This window comes from Canis lupus, chromosome 18, assembly GCF_011100685.1.
Source record: "Canis lupus familiaris isolate Mischka breed German Shepherd chromosome 18, alternate assembly UU_Cfam_GSD_1.0, whole genome shotgun sequence".
NCBI classification, from domain to species: domain Eukaryota; kingdom Metazoa; phylum Chordata; class Mammalia; order Carnivora; family Canidae; genus Canis; species Canis lupus.
Window position 1 is genome coordinate 11,322,047 of NC_049239.1, and position 19,582 is coordinate 11,341,628.

At 40.0% G+C, this 19,582-nt stretch overlaps 1 protein-coding gene across 3 annotated transcripts in view; it reads left to right on the forward strand.

The window, feature by feature from the left end:
- The window catches only part of AMPH (amphiphysin), a 211,348-nt gene that overhangs the window by 161,984 nt on the left and 29,782 nt on the right, over positions 1-19,582 (forward strand). For 2 of the 3 annotated variants that reach the window (XM_038562672.1, XM_038562673.1), the window contains exons 12-16: positions 6,076-6,192; positions 9,507-9,530; positions 11,169-11,192; positions 13,914-13,946; positions 19,448-19,504. In XM_038562672.1, the coding sequence (XP_038418600.1) occupies positions 6,076-6,192; positions 9,507-9,530; positions 11,169-11,192; positions 13,914-13,946; positions 19,448-19,504 (255 nt within the window). The remainder of the gene's footprint in view (positions 1-6,075; positions 6,193-9,506; positions 9,531-11,168; positions 11,193-13,913; positions 13,947-19,447; positions 19,505-19,582) is intronic. The other variant, XM_038562674.1, reaches the window with a different exon arrangement.

Below are 19,582 nucleotides of genomic sequence, written 5' to 3' on the forward strand. Positions count from 1 at the left end.
TTTTCTTTTTCATAGCAGGTAATCCTCAGCTATTAACCTAAATCTTTTCCCAACAACAATGCTGCATATTTTCCCTCTTTCATATAATGTTCTTTACAAATCCAGATGGATTATCTTTCCTTAAAAATTTTATTTATTTATTCATGAGAGACACAGAGAGAGGCAGAGACACAGGGAGAGGGAGAAGGAGGTTCCCTGCGGGGAGCCCGATGCGGGACTCAATCTCGGGACCCCGGGATCACGTCCTGAGCCAAAGGCAGATGCTCAACTGCTGAGCCACCCAGGTGCCCCCAGACAGATTATCTTTTGACCATCCCAGCTTATTCCTCCAGGCCCACTCTTACTGGGGACACCTGCTGTGCTGGGAGACAAGAGGACAGCACAGCCTTGAAGTCGCATGGCCATGGGCATCAAGTTAGCACCCTTAACTCTGGTACCCTTACATCTCTGCTTTCCAGCCAAGTGCTGCAGCTCACATTTCAAGTTCCTGAAATCATCCTATTTTTCTTAGCCAATCAAATGGAAGTAGATTTTCAACTTTCTCAGCAAGTTCACGAGATGGTCTTTTTTGGCGTGTGTGCTGGGTCCTGACGAGGCCATCCTGCAATCATGCACACATGCTCCACTCCCTCCCCAGGTATCTGTCACCTGGTTTTGACTATCGCTCTCACTTTCCTTTTCAACGTAGCATATTTCTGGACCAGCTGCCTCTTCTTTCAGTTGCTATTTTTTCAAAGTAAACATGTTCACATTCTTGTAACACAGAAAGAATTAGTAATATGGAAATTAGAAGGAAGAAAACAGTGCACTTCAAGCCCCGATTTGGTTGGTTTATTGCCCTGGGGGGTCACCCACGGCACCATTGGTTCCTTTGGCAGGCAGGGGTAGCCAAGCAATGCGGTTTATTTATCATCTGGGGCTCCAGCAATATTCTTAAATAATTGTGAGTTGGCCTCACCGCCTTCCAAGGGTCTCAGATTCCTGAACCTCTAACAATGCCTTGACTTTTTGCTCTCCCCCCCCGTATTGTAGTTTATGTTCTGCTTCTTAACAGAGCATCTCATGGTGTGAGTCTTTTTTGAGATTTTGTATTTTTTGAACATGGTTTGAGATATGGGTAGGGAGTGGTGGTTAGCTGGCACAGAGAGGCCAGCAGAGGAAGGGGAGAAGGGGGACGCAGAAGAAAGAGTTGGGGAGAAAGGAAGGAGATCACGATGGGGAAGCATGTGACTGAGTGTGTTATATGCAAGGTCTCGTTTGATGTAGTCTTGACATCATTCCTGTGATGTACAGGCCTTCATCCCTACTTGGAAGTTGAGCAGACCTGTCATTTTTCTGCCACACTCTACTATTCCTAGGACAGATGTGGAAAGCAGAGGCCTGTAGACCACACGTGCCAGCATTCTAAGCACCTCAGAGATAACAGATACTAGACATCCAGTACATTGAACAAATCATTTTAACTCCTTCTCTCCTTTTTTTTTTTTAAAGATTTTATTTATTTATTTGAAAGAGAGAGAGAGAACACGAGCGTGGTGAGGTGCAGAGGGAGAGGGAGAAGTAGGCTTCCTGCTGAGAAGGGAGCCCAATGTAGGGCTGGATCCTGGCACTCGGGGATCATGACCAGAGCCAAAGGCAGACGCTTAACTGACTGAGCCACCCAGGCACCCCTGACTCCTTCTCTTCTTAATGCATGTTCTCTAGAACGTCTTTGGGTTTTTGATACTAGCAAAGTTCTTCAGGTTGTTACATATCAGCAGTATTATTAAATTCCAAATGCTTTGATAGGAGGGTCTTCACTCAACCAGTTGAAGCATTGTTCATCCAGTGGTCAGCACAGAAGCTCACTGTAAGCACAGGCCTTCTCCATCTCCCCTCTGTCTCTCTTCTTGGTGCCATCAACTGTTGCACTCTTGCTTGGAGCGTATGCGAGGCCAGTGAGCAAACTCATGACGTGCTACACGAAGAATGGTTGTGCAATCTACCAACCTGTTCCAGCAACCAATCAACCTGGGAAAACAGTTCCTTAGAAAGTTTAGTTTGTTGTGTGTCAACTCATGAGAGCGTTTGCAGGATCATATAAATGTAGGTAGGCACGTGTAGCAAGTGTGATAACAGGGTAACTTTGACAAGTCTAGGTCATGGGTAAATGGATCTTCACTGTACTATTCTTTGAAAATCTTGTATAATAAAAGTTGGAGAATACTTGACAATGTCCTATGCAATCATTGAATGATTTCTCATTCTAAAATTGCAAATATAAAACTCTTGGGCCCTGGCAGTGTACTATAGCTATATATGTTTTAAGATTTTATTTATTTATTCACGAGAGACACACACAGAGAGAGAGAGAGACAGAGACAGAGACAGAGACACAGGCAGAGAGAGAAGCAGGCTCATGCAGGGAGCCCGACGTGGGACTCAATCCCGGGTCTCCAGGATCCTGCCCTGGGCCAAAGGCAAGTACCAAACCACTGAGCCACCCAGGCATCCCAGTGTACTGTAGTTTTTACCATTACTCACTTTATAGCCATTACTCCCATTAATTGTGAGGTACCCATCTCTAGTGGTCTTATCACAGGCTTCCCGTCATAAAGTTAATTTTCCTTAAACCGCTGCATTCATTAGTAATGAAATGATAAAACTTTACTCACTGTTAGAATACGTAAGCTATTTTGTGACCCTTCAATGAAAGACATATCTATTATGTGGAAACTATCTCCCAGTTGGCCTTGCTTTTAGGAGCAAGGACCTTTCTTTCTTAAGCTTCCTTATCTGACCTCCCCTGCCTTCTTGGGAAGTTAATAAGTATCCTGCATAATATTTAGAATATAGTAAAAGTGCTCAAATACGTTAACTAAAAGAAGAAAAAATTAAAAAACTCTTGGGAAGAAATTGTACCTATGGTTTTGCTGTCACCAGGTTCAATGAAAGAGTGTGTTGCCATTAAAAAATCATTGTGAGTGTGCGCATGGGTGTGTGTCTGTGTGTCGGCCTGCCTGCCTGCATGCAGCCCTGGGGGATGGTTTGGAGACTCTAAATGTTTTATGTCTATGGCTATACATTGAAATCTCTGTTACCTGCTAAGCTTATAAGAATAATGCCTGGGTGGCTCAGCGGTTTAGCGCTGCCTTCAGCCCAGGGTGTGATCCTGGAGACCCGGGATCGAGTCCCACGTCGGACTCCCTGCATGGAGCCTGCTTCTCCCTCTGCCTGTGTCTCTGTCTCTCTCTGTGTCTCTCGTGAATAAATAAATAAAATCTTAGAAAAAAGAATAATGCCATAAAGGATGCATGATTGATACAAAAAAAAAAAACTAGTAAATTACAGAGAAGCAAAAAGTAAGTTTATTTTTATTTATTTTTTTATAATAAATTTATTTTTTATTGGTGTTCAATTTGCCAACATACAGAATAACACCCAGTGCTCGCAAAAACCAGTCTTACTAATGTACTTTTTGTCATGCCACAATTTTTTTCTCTTTAAATAGCGTCTGAAAGGTATATTTTCAGAAACTTGATCATTTTATATCAGTTTTATAACTTCTGATTTATTTCACTACAAATATAACAAAGATTTTCATGCTAATTTATTATATATCTCATCATTTTCAAGAGCAACAAAGCACTGTATCATGAGGTTGGGCCATAGTAGGTTTAACCAACCCCCTATCGTTAGGGTGTTTTCTTCTGTTAATTTCATTGATGTGTGATTGACATACAATTAATGGCACATATTTAAAGTATACTTTTTTTTTTAAATAGAGGGAAAGAGTGCAAGCAGTGAGGAGGGGTAGAGGAAGAGGGAGAGAGAGAGAGAGAGAGAGAGAATCTTAAGCAGGCTTCATGATGCAGGGTCTCTATCTCATGACCATGAGATCATTAACTGAGCCTAAATCAAGAGTCAGATACTAAGCCAACTGAGTCACCCAGGTGCCCTAAAGTATGCATTTTGCATTTTGATAAGTTTTGAAATACGTGTACACCCATGAATCCATCACCAGAATCAAGGTAATGAATATACCTGTCACCCCCAAAGTTTTCTTTGCATCTGTAATCTCTCCTGTTCCTCTCCACATACTGTACCCTCCAGGCAAATTCTCGGGGTGCCTGTTTGAGAGACGAGGGACCTGGTCTTAGCAGCAGCCTAGAATAGCACTGGCGTCAAAGGCATCCAGCTGTTGCAGTCCTGGCTTGGCTGCCTTGCAGCTGAGGGCCCCAGGAGAACAGCTAAGCTCAATGAGCCCATTCTTCTCATCCCCAGATGGAGAAATGATGCTACCTCCTGCTTGAATTCTGTAAGGATTAGACAGGGCCGGTGAAGTCCGGTGAAGTGAGGTTTGAGGAATCTAGTAAGGTCATTATTTGAAGGCAATAGCAGTGTTGTAGGGTTGTCATCATTAGACTGCAGCAAAATACCCTAATCTGAGTTAATATTTACATGTATAAAGTTCTCAGAACAGTGCCTAGCCTATTCTAAGTGATATAGGTGTTCAGAAAATTTTAAAAATAAAACTTGTATCAGTATAAATGGTGAAAAACAGAACCCAAGTAGATTTTGAATAGAGGCCAGAGGATCTGTTGATAGTTTTGTGATTGTAATTATTGAAGAAAGAGGGATCTCAGAAGAGCACTAACCTTGTGAAATTTTTTAAAGTGTCTAAGAATAATCATGCTGCAGAATAGATAGCTCAAAACCAATAGCATGATATTTAAGCAGATTTCCTACTACAATAAGTGTGGATATACTAAAAAAATGTATTATCTATTAGGCCCCAAAGCTTACATACAGTTTTAAATTTTATGTCTATGATCAATACTAATTAAAAGAACTCTTGTTCTTTAAGATCTTTCTCTAGAGGGCACCTGGGTGGCTCAGTTGGTTAAGCGTATAGCTTTTGATTTTGGCTCACATTATGATCTCAAGGTGGTGAGATTGAGCCCCATGTTGGGCTCCTCAGTCAGCATCAGTCTGCTTGAGATTCTCTCTCTCTCCCTCCGGCCCCCCACTTGTGCATGTACGTGTGCATGCACTCTCTCTCTCTCTCAAAAATATAAACAAATAAAATCTTTCTCTGAACATCCCTCTTCTTATATATGCTTTATCCGTGATTGATCTTTCGATTTCTAGGCAACAGATGGTCAAAATTGAAGTTTATATCAAACATCAAACACATGTAACTTGATTCTGTGAAAACTGACCCAGTTCTCTTCACTGTGATAGTTTATGGAGACTTTATTTCAGCTCTGACCCTTACTGTGTAACTCAAGCCAGGGTTAGGCTAACCTCAAGCCCATGTTACTTTTTTTTGTGTCATGATACTACAATAAATGAAGACGTATTAATGTTCAGTACTATAAATGTTTTGCTACTATCATAGTAGGATTCTTATCCTATGTCTTCTTCTTTGTCTTAATGTCTTTCTAACCTAGGAATGTTATTTTCCAGTGAATGTTGGGGAACATGGTCCTCTCCTTGCCTCTTTCTCTTTTACTCTCCCTCCTTCATATACACAGTTGAGACCAACACATTATGAATGAAGAATGATTCATATGATAACTAAATCAAAGGATAGGGCCCCTCTGAGGGGAGGCAGGTGGATATAGTCACAGTAGATAGTGTCCTTTCCTTTTTTACATGCTAGCTTTGCAGGGGACATCACAGCAGGGGGCTACAGTCATGGGTCTAAGCCTTGGCCCATTTTATTCATCCAGCTATCTGTAATTTTTGATCTGAGATTTCTGAATTAGCAGAGGAGAGTCCTTGGATCTTGGTGGCATCCGGAATCAGGATATAACCTCTCAGACTTTCTCTTCGTTGGCCAGATTCGGAGCTAGACAGAGGAGAGGAACTATAGTCTGGGTCATATTCCTGGGTATCTTAAATTATAGTTGATTATTTCCAGAGTTGCTTATTTCCCTCTTCATCACATTTAGCTGGCGACTCTGGGAGCTTACTGGTGAGCCACCTAAATGGTAAACTATCAGAACTGCCTTGGGGACATTCGGTGGTGTTGAGAGTCATACATGGATTGTATCATAAAATCCCATATTTTGTTTTATTTGATTTCAACAGAATGAAGTCCCTGAGGTGAAGAAAGAGGAGACATTGTTGGATCTGGACTTTGACCCTTTCAAGCCTGAGGTGGCACCTGTAGGTTCTGTTGGAGTGACCCACTCACCCATGTCGCAGGTATCCAGTGGCGGTTCGGATGTCTGGGGATGATATTTTATAAACTTTAATCAGCTCTGTAGGGCAGCAGCTGCCTGTCAGGGACCACTGTCCATTCCAAGTGACTATTCATTTTTCTTTGGGATTGACAACTGTTCCCTAATGGGAAGGAAGTATAGAGGGAGGACCCTATCTATATCTATCATTCCAAATGTCCCCCTACCATTAGCTCTCTCTAGCCATAGAGCTGGGACAGTCACACAATCCAGTTTGCCCAGGAATCCTCCATCTCAGAGTAATTGTCATTATTAGTATTATTCTGCACTCGGAGTGTTCAGCTTTGGATAATATATGTTGTAGCTTCTTCAAATGAAGCTCTTTCTTTTGGCCCTGGGCTTGGTCTTCTTACTTATTTTCTGTACTTTCCTTCCTCAGCGTTTTGCAGATTAAAGCTCATTAGAGATAGCTTGAAATTATGCCCCAAGAGAAAGCTTTTCCAGTCCTGATAGTTTTTAACTCAATGATGTTGTTCCCCTCCACACTGCAGAAGCTTTCCTTGTATGATCTTGACAATGGCCAGAGTAGACCTTGCTTACCCAGCTTGTCCTTGCTCATTGCTCTCCCCGCCCGCCCCACTTTCCCCACTTCACTAGTGATTTCTAGCAGTTCTCCAGTTCTCCAGCAGAGGGAATCTGCAGGTGGGCTCTGTGATGACTTCTGGATGATTTCTCTGTGGTGGGCTTTCCTTACAGTTCTCTATGCTCATGAAAGGAGGTTAACTCAAAATTGGCTGAACAGAAATTGTTTATATCCATATTTTTGATGTGCTTGGGGGCTCACGTTTGAATTTGACCACATCCAAAGATGCTAGAAAAAAACTTCAAATGAATTAATGAAGGTGTATTGTAAAACTGAAGTTGAGGATTGAGACCTAGCTCAATTTTCTGGTCTTGAAGTCTTCTTAATACCTTACAGTAAGCCACTATCACCTCAATATAAACCTCAATAAATAAAGCTTCTCCTAATCCATGCTGAATTCCAGAATGTGATTGAGGTTCTAAAGGCCTACCTGTTGTAAGACGGGAACAATAAAAATCAAGCAGGTAAATAAAGCAGGTAATTAATAAGCAGACCAGATACTAGCCTTAAACGTACTTTGCAAAAAAAATGGGTCTCTTAGATAAATGTTTCAGAAAGTTCTTTTAGCTCCCTTTTAAAAGGAGAGTCATGATAATGAATTAGAATAGTAAAGGCTCCAAGAAGTTCTGCAGATAAAAGAAAAAACTGTTTAGACTTGTTTAACTTAGAGTTTTCCAAATTTGTTTGGCCACAGAAACCTATTTTAATGAAGGTTTCTTAACAGTCATTGGAATGTTGTCTAAAACATATTGGGGAAATGCTAATATAGTAATTGTCAGCAAGTTTGAGGGTTCAGCCCTGGTGACCAAGGAAAGCAGAAAACAAATTCACATCTCATTCGGAAGCCTTCCCTGTTAGAGCTTTCTCGTTGTGCAGGATTCATGGGACTTGTCTGCCTCACTCTCCAGCGTTCGCTGCTCTATGGCAGAAGGCAGTTTCTGCACCGTGTGCCATTCTGGTCGTGGATGCAATTCCACAGCCTTTCTATCTGCAAGTTTGACTTGAGAGAGAAACTTCTCATGTATCAATTCATGATTAAATAAATCCCCAGATTGGGGAAATTTGTGTAGATTTAAAACTAAGATTCAGAATCTAAAAAAAAAAAAAATGACTTCGGTTAAACCTTCAAAAGTCTTTCTTCTGATGAAAATGCATCACTGCAGTTAGGAAAAGCCATGTGTGCCCTGTGTTCTCCCTCAGGCCAGGTACTAAACTACCCTGGTGTCCTGGTGGCTCTAAATTGAGTCACCTCATGGCAGAGTCATCCTGTGAGCTGGCTCTAATCACATCTCCTTTTGACCAAGGACAGTCTGAGGCTGAGATAGCAAAAAAGAACAGAGCCATTAGATTCTGCAGGCCTTCATTTCCCTTCACTCAGAATGATCTCCCTTGCCCATCGCCTGACCTCGTGTTTTAAATGGATGTTCTTGCTGCTAGCAGAACACCTCACCTGTGATCTCCACAGTGTCCACATGAGTTAACACATCCTTTCATGATTCTGAGGACTGATAAACATGACGTCTCACATTGCTGCCTTCTTTTGGGGAAAATACCAGTGCTGTCTGCATATGGAGTAGCTTTTAGGGGCTGTCATTCTTAAGCGGCTGGGATGCAAGAAAACCCAAACCATCTGAATAATCAGAAAGTACATATTGGTTGCAGAAGGAATCCACATACAAATAACTGTGGCTTTCCGTTTAGCTTTTCTACTCTCCTTTCTTAGCCATTTGACAGCTGGGTGCTCACCCAGAGACCAGCCGGGCTGCATAGAGATGCAGGGTGGCTGGGGTGGTACAGTCAGAGCAGGCCCAGATTCAAAACAAGTGCGTAAACACAGATCTATTCTAGTCACAAAGACAAAGGCAGTAAGGATGTGGCTTTACCAGCAATTCACAGCCACAAAGGAAATGAGAAAGAAGAGTCTCCCTCACTTTCCCAAATGAACAGCAGAAATCACTTGAACCATCTGGATCCATTCCCCGGGATCAGTGAGCTTTATAATTAAAATGGCAGTAGTAAGTGTATAATTAATTCATCCATATGCGTGAGGGGGCACCCTACTATTTTGCATGATTATCTATTAATTGAGCTCTATTATCATCTAATTCAGCATATTGAAGAACTCTTTTTCTGGGGTTTATTTACCATTCAAACTGGTCATAATGTATCCTCTTGGTGGGAGGAAGAGAGGAGGTACATCAGTAATGATTCAGAGCTGCATGTCTTCTAAGATGTGAGAAACTCTAGGATCTGGACACCTTGTACTTCATTTTAACTGTGTGTGTGTGTGTGTGTGTGTGTGTGTGTGTGTGTTACAGTAAAACCATTCATCATGTTTCAGATATGACTTTCTACTTGTGTAGTGAAAAGCAGACTGAGTAGTCCTTTGCTGTCCAGTGTGGTTGCCACAAGCCACATTTGGCCATTCAAATTCAAATTAAATAAAATTATGTAAAACTTAAAATTTGGTTCTGTTACACTAGTATATTTCAAGTGCTCAATAAATGCATGTGACTAGTGGCTGCCATATTGGATGGCACAGATAAGGAACATTATCACCAAATAAAGGTTTTTTGGACAGTGCTGTACAAAATGTTTCAAAAATGTTTCATTTCAAGAACTTTTGTCACCTTAGTACTTTTTACGTGCTTGAGATTTGTATACTAACCATACTTTTGTTTGTCTGTTGCTTTCAGACGTTGCCCTGGGACCTATGGACGGTAAGAATACAAAGAGCTTGTATTTTGATGTACCTAGATCCCTAGAAATTTGGAGACCTTGTTATTTTTTAATTCACTTGTGGATCGAAGAAGACCTAGGCATTTTTAATGATAACGTAGTCCCCTAGAACTATCTTCAGCTCCCTGATGGTCCCAAGCATTACCAGCACCTGGAAACAATGGTGAGGAAAAGAGCGTCAGTGTGCCAGATGCCTGGACAAGCAAGAATTCGGTGTTAGGCCCTTTTATGCTTCTTCCTGTGATTACTGGTGGCTCCTGGAATGTTGTAGTGAAGGACAGGCACATTTTTTGTTGCTTTTAAATAGAATAGAAGAAAACATGGATGAGAAAATATAAGGGATAGGCTACTCTGCACAGGGAACCACTTTCTCACTTTATTTCCAATGAAGCTTCATCAATAAGAATTTGAACTTTAGAGCCAGGCAGCCCTGGATTAGAGTCCAGACTCTACCTCTTATAACAATATGACTTTGAGCAATTTATGAGTTTCTTTCAGCCTCCATTTTCATCATCTGTAAAGTAAGGGTAATGACATCTACCACAGAGGGTTGTGTGAGGATTCAAGTAATATTTGTAGAGTGCTTAGCCCCACATCCAGTACATACCAAGAAAAGGTAGCTGTTGCTACTAATGGTATGTATTCTGCTAATCTGATGTTGCAAGGATGAGCATTTCCAGAAATTAGATGTGGGAAAAAGACACAAACAGAGCTTTGACTGAAAACATCTTTTATAGTGGCCTGGCTTTGCTTGTATAATCACAAAAGGGGATATATGGACTGACATTCAGGACATTTGAATTCTAGCCGACTCTGTTAATTTTCTTGAAGATCAAGCATTGTCCATGCTAATGTTTTATTATTCCAGTATTTCATATCTTTATTGGAATCATAATACATTTTTTCTGTCCTAGCTAGGAAGGGTATGGGGAGGGCGAAGGTATCATCTGGAAGGAGCATGGAATATTTCAGAGGACAAGCCTGCTAAGAGTGGTAGCAATGACAAAATTACAAAACGGTAGCTCCCTAGACATAATTGCTGGCATTCCTTGATCCTCTCAGTCTTCCCATGTTGTCTGTTTGTGTACAGACAAGGCTTCTAGGTTTGCAGGGAGAACATGAGGAGAATAATCCCATCAGAGTGAGTAGTATCAGACCACTCTCTATATGAACACTATCTCAGAGGCAGAAGCAAGTGTAGGGTGAGTTTAGGGAACATCTGTTCTGATTCTGTGTCAGAGCATCTGATATTGTGTACTTTTGTGGCTGCTAGGGCTTGAACTTATTCCGATGTTCTCAGGTTTGCTTATTTATTTGAAACTTTGCATTTCAGAGTCTGCTAACACAGAAGTCTTATAATAGCCCTGAAACATCCTTGTTGACTAGAAAATGAGAGAGGCTTTCTTCACGTTTCGATTGTGTAGTCTTAGACGGTATAGGAACAAAACTCATTTCTATCACAAAACAAGCTGTAAAAATTAATCTTTAACCAGTAAAAGTCACAGCTTTCAGGAGAATGTTGACTGTGAACAGCATGGGATTTTAATGTGCTAGGGAATTTGCTTCTTTTGTATTATTAATATTATTATTATTAATTATCCTTTTTTCCCCTCAAACAGACAAGCACTGATTTGGTACAACCGGTAGGTAAATATCCAGAATATTCTGGATTTAAAAAAAATATTTGTTATACATTATATACATGGATAGTATATAGGATGAGCTTTCTTTTCTCATAGCATTGCTAGTCACAGATTTAACCTTAAGCCATTTAATTTATAAGTTCTCTAGTTTGTTTAACTGGTGCTACCATACTGAATAGCTTTGTGTTTCTCATCAAATCTTACCATGATCTATTTCATCTTATGTTTTTTTTCCTTTGCTCTTCTGCATACTCTAAAGACTGACTCTTCAAAAAGTCTTTCCCTGTGTAACCTGATCATGGAGGAAACTCCAGAGAGTGGGTTGGCCGAAGAAATTCAAAGATCTCAAATTGACCTAGGTGCATTTATTTGGGGCCCTGATGCTAGTACAGAGAGTGTCAGCCAGGAAATTACCCAAGGTGGGTCTCAGGAAGACTCTTCATGTCTCTCTGAAGCAGAGCAAGACATGGGATTATCTACTGGAATTCCTCCTTCTGCTGACTGGCACACTGTAGCTGAACAGGGTGAGGATGTCATGGGGCCAGCCCCTCCATGTGGAAATGAACATCTGTCCCCAGAGCCTATGCCTGAGGCTGAATTTGCCATAGCCGCTGGTATGGAGATGGACCAGCCTCATGACTTACCTGCCTCAGAGATGGCAGCCACAGAAACTGGTGGCCTGATCAAAGAAAGTCAAGAAGAAGTTAAACAGTCAGAAGAAGCAGAAGAGAAACAGAAGATAGAAGATTCTGTGTGGGCAGGTGTGGAGACATGTGAAAAGGTAGACACTAGAGCTATTGATACCAAGGCACTAGAAAGTACAGAGGCATTTGGAGAGAAAGCATGTCGAAGTGCAGGAGACAGGCTAGTAGATCTTCTTAAGACAAAAGGAAAGCAAGACCAGGAGACCTTAGCCATCAATAAAGAGGAAATGAGGAAAGATCCAAGAGCTAGTTGTAAGGAAAGTGAAAGGACCAGTGAAATATATTTTGATAAAGCTGATGTATTAGAAGAAGACCTAGAAAGAGTAGATCTAGCTGCCAAATTTAGTGACAGAAACCAAAGACTAGATGAGGGGAATCAAGTAGAAATAAATAATTTTGAAATTATAGAGGGCTCTGGAGCTAAACCCACCCATCACACAGATATTTTGAATCGATGTCTCCAGACTGATTCTGTATCTAATATTGAAATTGCCAGCCCTGAGGGATGGGATTTAACTAGAAAAGACATAAGGAAAAATTTAATAGATCCTCCTAACCATGATCACTCAGGACAAGGCAGTGAAGATGCTGAAGAGATTCAGCATGAGGCTGTGTTACATATTCCTGGGGTTGACAGGAATGAAAGTCAGGCTATTGTTTTATCAAGAAAACATGAAGTGACAGCTCCTTCTAGGACAGATCCTAGTTATTCTCTGGGAACTAATGCAAACAGAAGAGATTGGTGTTTATATAAGGCAAAAGACTCATTAATAGAACAGCCTGGGAGTATGGTGACTGGGAACTGTAACCATACCATTAACTTACCAACAGTTGTAAAAACAGACTCTTGGGCAACAGATCCAGGTCAAATCTGGCAGCCAAGCTTGGATTCAGCAGTGAATAGTATGGATATGTTAGAATTCTCTGGTATACCAGATGGCCAAGCAAGTAGATTTGCCAATTTGCTTGATCCCATTAACTACTGGCCTATCAGAGATACAGGAGGCTTAGATAATTGCTGGGAACGTTTAGATACAGTTGAAGGTGAGAGAGGGCTGGCGGTGAGCTTAGCAGCAGATGTATATGCTAATTGCTGGGAACAAAGCCGAGAGGTAGCTAGACCATTGGTTCTGGGAGCATCCCACAATGCTAGCACCGAGAGTTCTGCTAGTCCCCAAGACAATGACATCAGCAACTCAGATTTATCTGAAGATGAAATTGCTAACCAGAGATATGGATTGTTGTACCAAGAAATAGAGCCTGATAAAGAAGAGGTACTTACCCCATTACGTAGTATAGACTAGGCAAAGACTTCTGTAGGTTCTGTTTTTCCTCATGTTTCCACCTACTTCATTATCCATCCATCACTATCTTCTCTGAGGCCTGCGTCATCTCCTTGAAATCTGTGCAAACCAAATACAAATAGGTTGACAAAGAAAAAGAAAATACAGAAAGCAGGATGTTTGTGTTGGAACTAATGAGTCTATTTTACCATCCCACTAGTTGTGTTTATTCTACTTTATATTTACTATTCAAGCACTAAAAATACGTAGAACAGACTAATTTACTCATCTCAAAGTGATTCTACAGCATTAAGAGCACATGAAATGCTTTTACCCAGGCCCCCTGAAACCATAGACTCCTAATAGCTGTTTATCCAAATCATGTATTAAAGAAATAGTGAAAATACTTCTAGGTTGTATCAGCAGCCTATAAAAGGAGGTATTTAACGCCTCATGGCTTTTCTCTGGAATCATCTCATTATCAAGAAAGTGGGCTTTGGTTAGCACTGAGCCACATGCCAGCAATAATTGCAAAAATAATCTTTTTTTTTGTCAGCCTATTTAAAATAATACAGTATGGCCTTTTGCATTTCCTAAACACTTTCATGCACAGCAACCTTTTGTATTATTTTAAAATGTGTGGTGGTCTTCACTTTCCAACTTGTCTGATGGATATTTACTGATCCCACAAAAATGGTAAAACGTAACATACTTTCATTTCCCTTTCTGTTTAGGCTTCTGGTGGTACATTTAATGGATTCACCCAGGTAAGAGATCAATTTGCTGGCACTATCCATCTGCTGAGAATGATGCAAATTGTTAAAATATGGACTTTGGTATCACTGGTGTAGTATAATGGTCAAGCAAAACTTGACCCTACGACTTTCAAGTTCAATAACGGAAGCAGTAATAGTGGCAACATTGTAGGGTTGTTGTGGAGTCAATGAGGGACGCCTGGGTGGCTCAGCGGTTGAACATCTACCTTCGGCTCAGGTCTTGATCCCAGAGTCCTGGGATTGAGTCCCACATCAGGCTCTCTGGAGGGAGCCTGCTTCTCCCTCTGCCTACGTCTCTGCCTCTCTCTCTGTGCCTCTCATGAATAAATAACAAAATCTTAAAAAAAAATTCAGTGAGATACGTATGTGGAGCAAAGTTAGCACAGTCGCCCGGCACCCACTAAGTGCTTCTTGGCTGTACTAGCTATTAATTTTGTTAGCCCTGCCATGGAATTATGCTGATTCTTCTAATAGAAATGAGAAGTTGTCCTGATCTGAGAGATCTACTAGATTCAGAGGTTGGAAAAGAGGAGATAGGATTATTTTGAACCAATGAGATGAGTCTTTAGAAAATAAAAATGGTTTTTAGGTACCTCCTTTGTGCAGATTCATATTCAACCTTACCTTTTTTCAGTCGTTCTTTAGGAAGGAGCTATTTGAGGATCAGAAATCATAGATTGGCTCTGATCAATAAGGCAGAATTTCCCTTGGGTGTCTGTAGAAGAGGAGCCACAAGATGGACTGTCCCCTCACTCTGTATGCCCCAACAGATGGATAGTTGTAACCCATGTAAAGGGCAGTCCACACAGCTCTTAAGCTCATGGAGTAAGTTCTGAAAACCTGGAAGGGAGATTTCAAACAGAGGCTTGTCTGTGAGGAGTGCTTGGCCTCAGAACATTAGAGATGAACAGTTTCTAATTTTAACATTGAAAATTTCTGTACTTAAGAGTTTGACTACTTTCCCCCCATGTTACCTATAAAGTGATAACATCCGCCCACACCCACATCCAGAGACAAGTAGACACACGGGGGGAGATGATAATTAATGTGTCTCTTCAGTCTGCATGAATCTCTTTTGAAGGTCACATCATAAGAATTGTTACTCATTTCTCATTTTTTAAATGTGGATGTCTATCAGTTATAAAGGCATCATGTAAAGAGTAAACAAAATTGTATGAGAGCATTTTATAGAAGTTCAGACTATCATATACTCCCTTCATTTCCTGTTTCTTGGAGGTAAATACTTTTACTCCTTTCACCAGATTTTCTTTTTTTCAGCCACATGTGTGTGCATGACTTGCTTATAATGCTACTTCTTGGTCTTTAAAGCATTATCTATGGACTCTTCTCTCTGGAAGGTGCAGATCTAAAGTGCCTTCAGATGCCCCCCTCTCGCTCACTCACCCTCCCTCTCCTTCCTGCCCTTCTTCTGCTGTAGTGACGCTATAGCCATCCAGCCAGTCTATATTATTGTATAATGATATCAATACTATCAGCACCCCCACCATGAAGTTTACATTTAGTTTTATGCCAATTTTCTGTTTTTCTTTAAGAAAATGTTTGCAGGGTCTTATTTGTTTGTTTGTTGGTTCATTTGTTTAGTGTTTTGGGGATTTACTGCTAATTCAATCCCATATTCTGTTACATAAATCTCCCCTCGTTTTGTTGGAAAATATTAAGCATTCGGTCACTTTCATCTTATTGAAGAATTTGCTTGTTTCTCCTTCTGGACTGCTCCACCTGAACTGGGTTCTCTCTGGCGAGGCCTGCTGCCACAGCTGTTCCCGCAGGCTCTCCTGGTAGGTCTGTCCTAGGCATTGCCTTCACTTCTCCCTTATGTCAGTCCATTCTTTTCTAGGCACAAATCTTCCTCATTTGTGGTTTAATGCCACATGTTAGAATACACCTTCATCTGCATATTAAAGCACATCCTCCAGTAGCTTCCTAAGAAAAGTATGCATGAGAGGTATATATTTGTGGCCGTGTACACCTGAAATTTCTTTGGTATATATTTGTGACCGTGTACACCTGAAATGTCTTTATCTATTTACATAATGGTCTTCTAGATTGGATATTATATTAGAATATAATTTTCCTCTAGAATTTCAAAGCCATTAATCCATCAATTTCTACCTCCTAATGTCACAACTGAGAAACTGCTTTTGATTCTTTTTAAAAATTAATCTTATCTTAGATTTAATAAATTAAGATCATGAAAACTCCATGCCAATTTTTAGAATAAACAATTTTCCAACAGAAATAATCTACAAGTAATAACTTTGCATCATGTTTGGCTTTTATAGCAGGATCATAGTCTTTTTTTTCCCAAAAATAGATTTTGAGTTGATAATTGAGGGTTTCATCAGTTTTTCCAAGGGCTTTTCTTAATCTTGAACATAATTATTTAAATAGTATTCTCAGGGTGCCTGGGTGACATAGTCGGTTAACCCTCTGATTCTTGGTTTTGGCTCACATTCGTGATCTTTGGGTCATGAGATCAAGCCCCAAGTCTGGCTCCGTGCTCAGTGCAGAGTCTGCTTAGAGTTTCTCTCTCCTTCTCCCTCTGCCACCCCCTTCCCCCAACCCACCATGCTCCCATGCTCTCTCTCTCTCTTTCAAATAAATAAATCTTAAAAAAAGAAATAAAATAAATAGTATTTGAATTCCAAGTACTTGTTATGTAATTATCCTTTGTTGACTCTCTTTTCATTTATTAACTGGTCTTTAATTGGACATAACCATTAATTGTCAATGGCTTTGTGTAATAGTATAGTGGTTCTTCAACATCACTTTGATCTACTACTAGAAATCCTGTATCTTGGGATCCCTGGGTGGCGCAGCAGTTTGGCGCCTGCCTTTGGCCCAGGGCGTGACCCTGGAGACCTGGGATCGAATCCCATGTCGGGCTCCTGGTGCATGGAGCCTGCATCTCCCTCTGTCTGTGTCTCTGCCTCTCTCTCTCTCTGTGACTATCATAAATAAAAAAAAAAAAAAAAAAAAAAAAGAAATCCTGTATCTTATATCAAAATTTTAATTTCAATTTTCAGGCAATTTGTATTTGTATAGAGACTGAAGTATTAAAAATTACTGGGGAATGATAGTTATTAGTCTATGTTTACTATATTGGAATTAAAATAAAAACTTAGAAAAAGTGTAATGCTAAATGAAATAAGTCACAGAAAGACAAATACCTTATGATTTCACTCATATGTGGAATTTAAGAAATAAATGAGCAAAAAGAATGAAAAGAGAGAAAGACAAATCAAGAGACAGATTCTTAACTATGGAGAACAAATTGATGGTTATCAGAGGGGATATGGTGTAGGGGATGGGGGAAATAGGTGATGAGGATTAAGGAGCACACTTGTGATGAACACCAGGTGATGTATGGAAGTGATGAATCACTATATCGTTTTGATTCTTGGTATTTTTGAGAAAATTCTTCTCTATCTCTCTCTCTCTCTCTTTCTCTCTCTCTCTCTCCCTGCTGCCTGCCATACTACTCTCTCTTTATTCTGGAAGTTTGTAGAATCTCTTTTTTAACCTGTGTTTCTGAAATTTTACAGTGATATACTGTGGTCTGAGTCCATTTCCATACATTGTATTAAGGCTCTTTTATTCTAAAAATCTGTGTCCTTTAGTTGGGGATTTTTTTTTTAATGTTACTGATAATTTCTCTTCCATTTTTTTGTTCTGTCATTCTGTCACATTCTCCATTTCCTATATTGGCTTCCTAGTTTAGTCTTCTAATCATTGTTTTTCCTTTTTTGGTTATCTTTCTTTACTTTCCAGCTCTTTCAATAGATTTGTCACTACCATTCTTTTTTAAATTTCCAAGAGCTCTTTTTCCTTACTGAATATTAGTTTTTTAATAGCATCCTCTTCTTACATCATATCTCTGGAAATACTAATGATCGTGTCCATTTTTGAAGGTCATTTTACACTTAGTCTGTTTCTTCCACTTCCTTTTTTTAACTATTCAGTTTTTCCCTTTAATACTTGAGACTTTTCCTAAACATCTGGTGGTCTTGTCTGTCTACTCATATTTGAGAGGGGGATAATAAAAAGCTGACAGGAGACTCGTACAGGTAGGTAGAGCTCATTGACTAAACATACTGTTCTGGAATTTTCTGGTTGAGTTTTCCTGTTGAGGAGCCCCTGATGAAATTCTGGAGGCATTTTTCTTGGGCTGGTGAAATCTCTAGCTCTTCTGGTCTCCTGTCTGTGGGTATAACAGGAAGTGGCTGGGGAAGAAGTTGGGAGCTGGAGGGAGGGGATGTGCGCTCTCAGTACTTAAGTGCTCACTTAAGGCTGCTACTTTTCTAATATGCCTCTGTGTTCCCCAGTCCAGAGGCCCTTTGTTTCAACCTCCACAGAAATAATGCCAAGGCTAGTGGTGGGGTCAAAGGATATTGCTTGGTTTTTGGATGCATGCTTGAGGTCTAGTTACTTTTTAACAGACTCACAGCCAGTTCTCCATCTTTAGTACCACCCAGCTTCCATTTTTCTTGGTCCTCGTGTTTCTAATTTTTGATCCTTTGGGAGTTCTGAGTAATAAACTTGACTTGCTGTTGGCATTTCTCACATCACCTTAGGATACAGATTTTTTTGGGATCTGCCAAGTAACGTCTTCATTCATCTATTCTTCAATTTCAAAATTGTGTTGCTCTTACCTTTTGTATTCTTTTATGCTTATAGATTGATGCCTTTTTTTGATTTGCTTTATGAAATTCCCTTTATTGTTTAGTTTGGATTCAAGTAATTCCTCAATACAGCATCTTTAATCAACTGTCACTGTCTCATCTTTTCTTTTGGGGAGCTCTGATATCAAATTCTGTAGGTACTTTTTTTTTTTTTTTTTTTTTCTGTCTACAACTGGTCAGATTAACCAGGAATGGCTCTTCTGGTCTTCTGTCTGGTAGGTGTAAGCCTGGCTACCAGCGTAATGAGAGATGAATATTGTGTTAGAGATCACTGTTCCCTTAGATTTATTCCAGCTTGGTTTTATTTAAGTCAATGAATACATGGTATACAATTTTTAAGATATGGCTTATTATTAACCCATAGAAGTCACAGGTAGGTGATAGAGTAAGACTGAATTTTCAACATTTAAAAAATGTGAATTTGTAGCTGAAAGCCACTGTATTCTAATTCAGTGTAGATGTCCAGAAGAAAAGCTATAGAACAAAAATGAGCATGAGGTTTAAAAAAAAAAAAAAGAGTGTGAGCTCTTTGTTTTAATGACTCTTAACTGTACTAATGCGTGGTTTCATAGCTCACATTTATGTTTAAGACATCTACTGTTAAAATTACTTTTGTATTATCTGCTTTTCTGATTTAAAATAAAAGACTTTAAAAAACTTTATAATGTATTTATTGATACAACTGATGGAAGCTAATTTAAATGATATCTTTGTCTTTCTTTCTTTTTTTCTTTCAGCAAATTAGCTGGAACTTTGATAAGTTTTCTTTTGTTTCCTCCCCAATTTCAGCCCCAGGACACTTCATTATTCACAATGCAGACAGACCAGAGCATGATCTGTGACTTGGTAAGCTGACTTCAGTGTGTGTTTTTGGGAATGTTGTTAGTTGCTCTTGAAGGTTCTAGGGTCGATCATTCTAGGTTA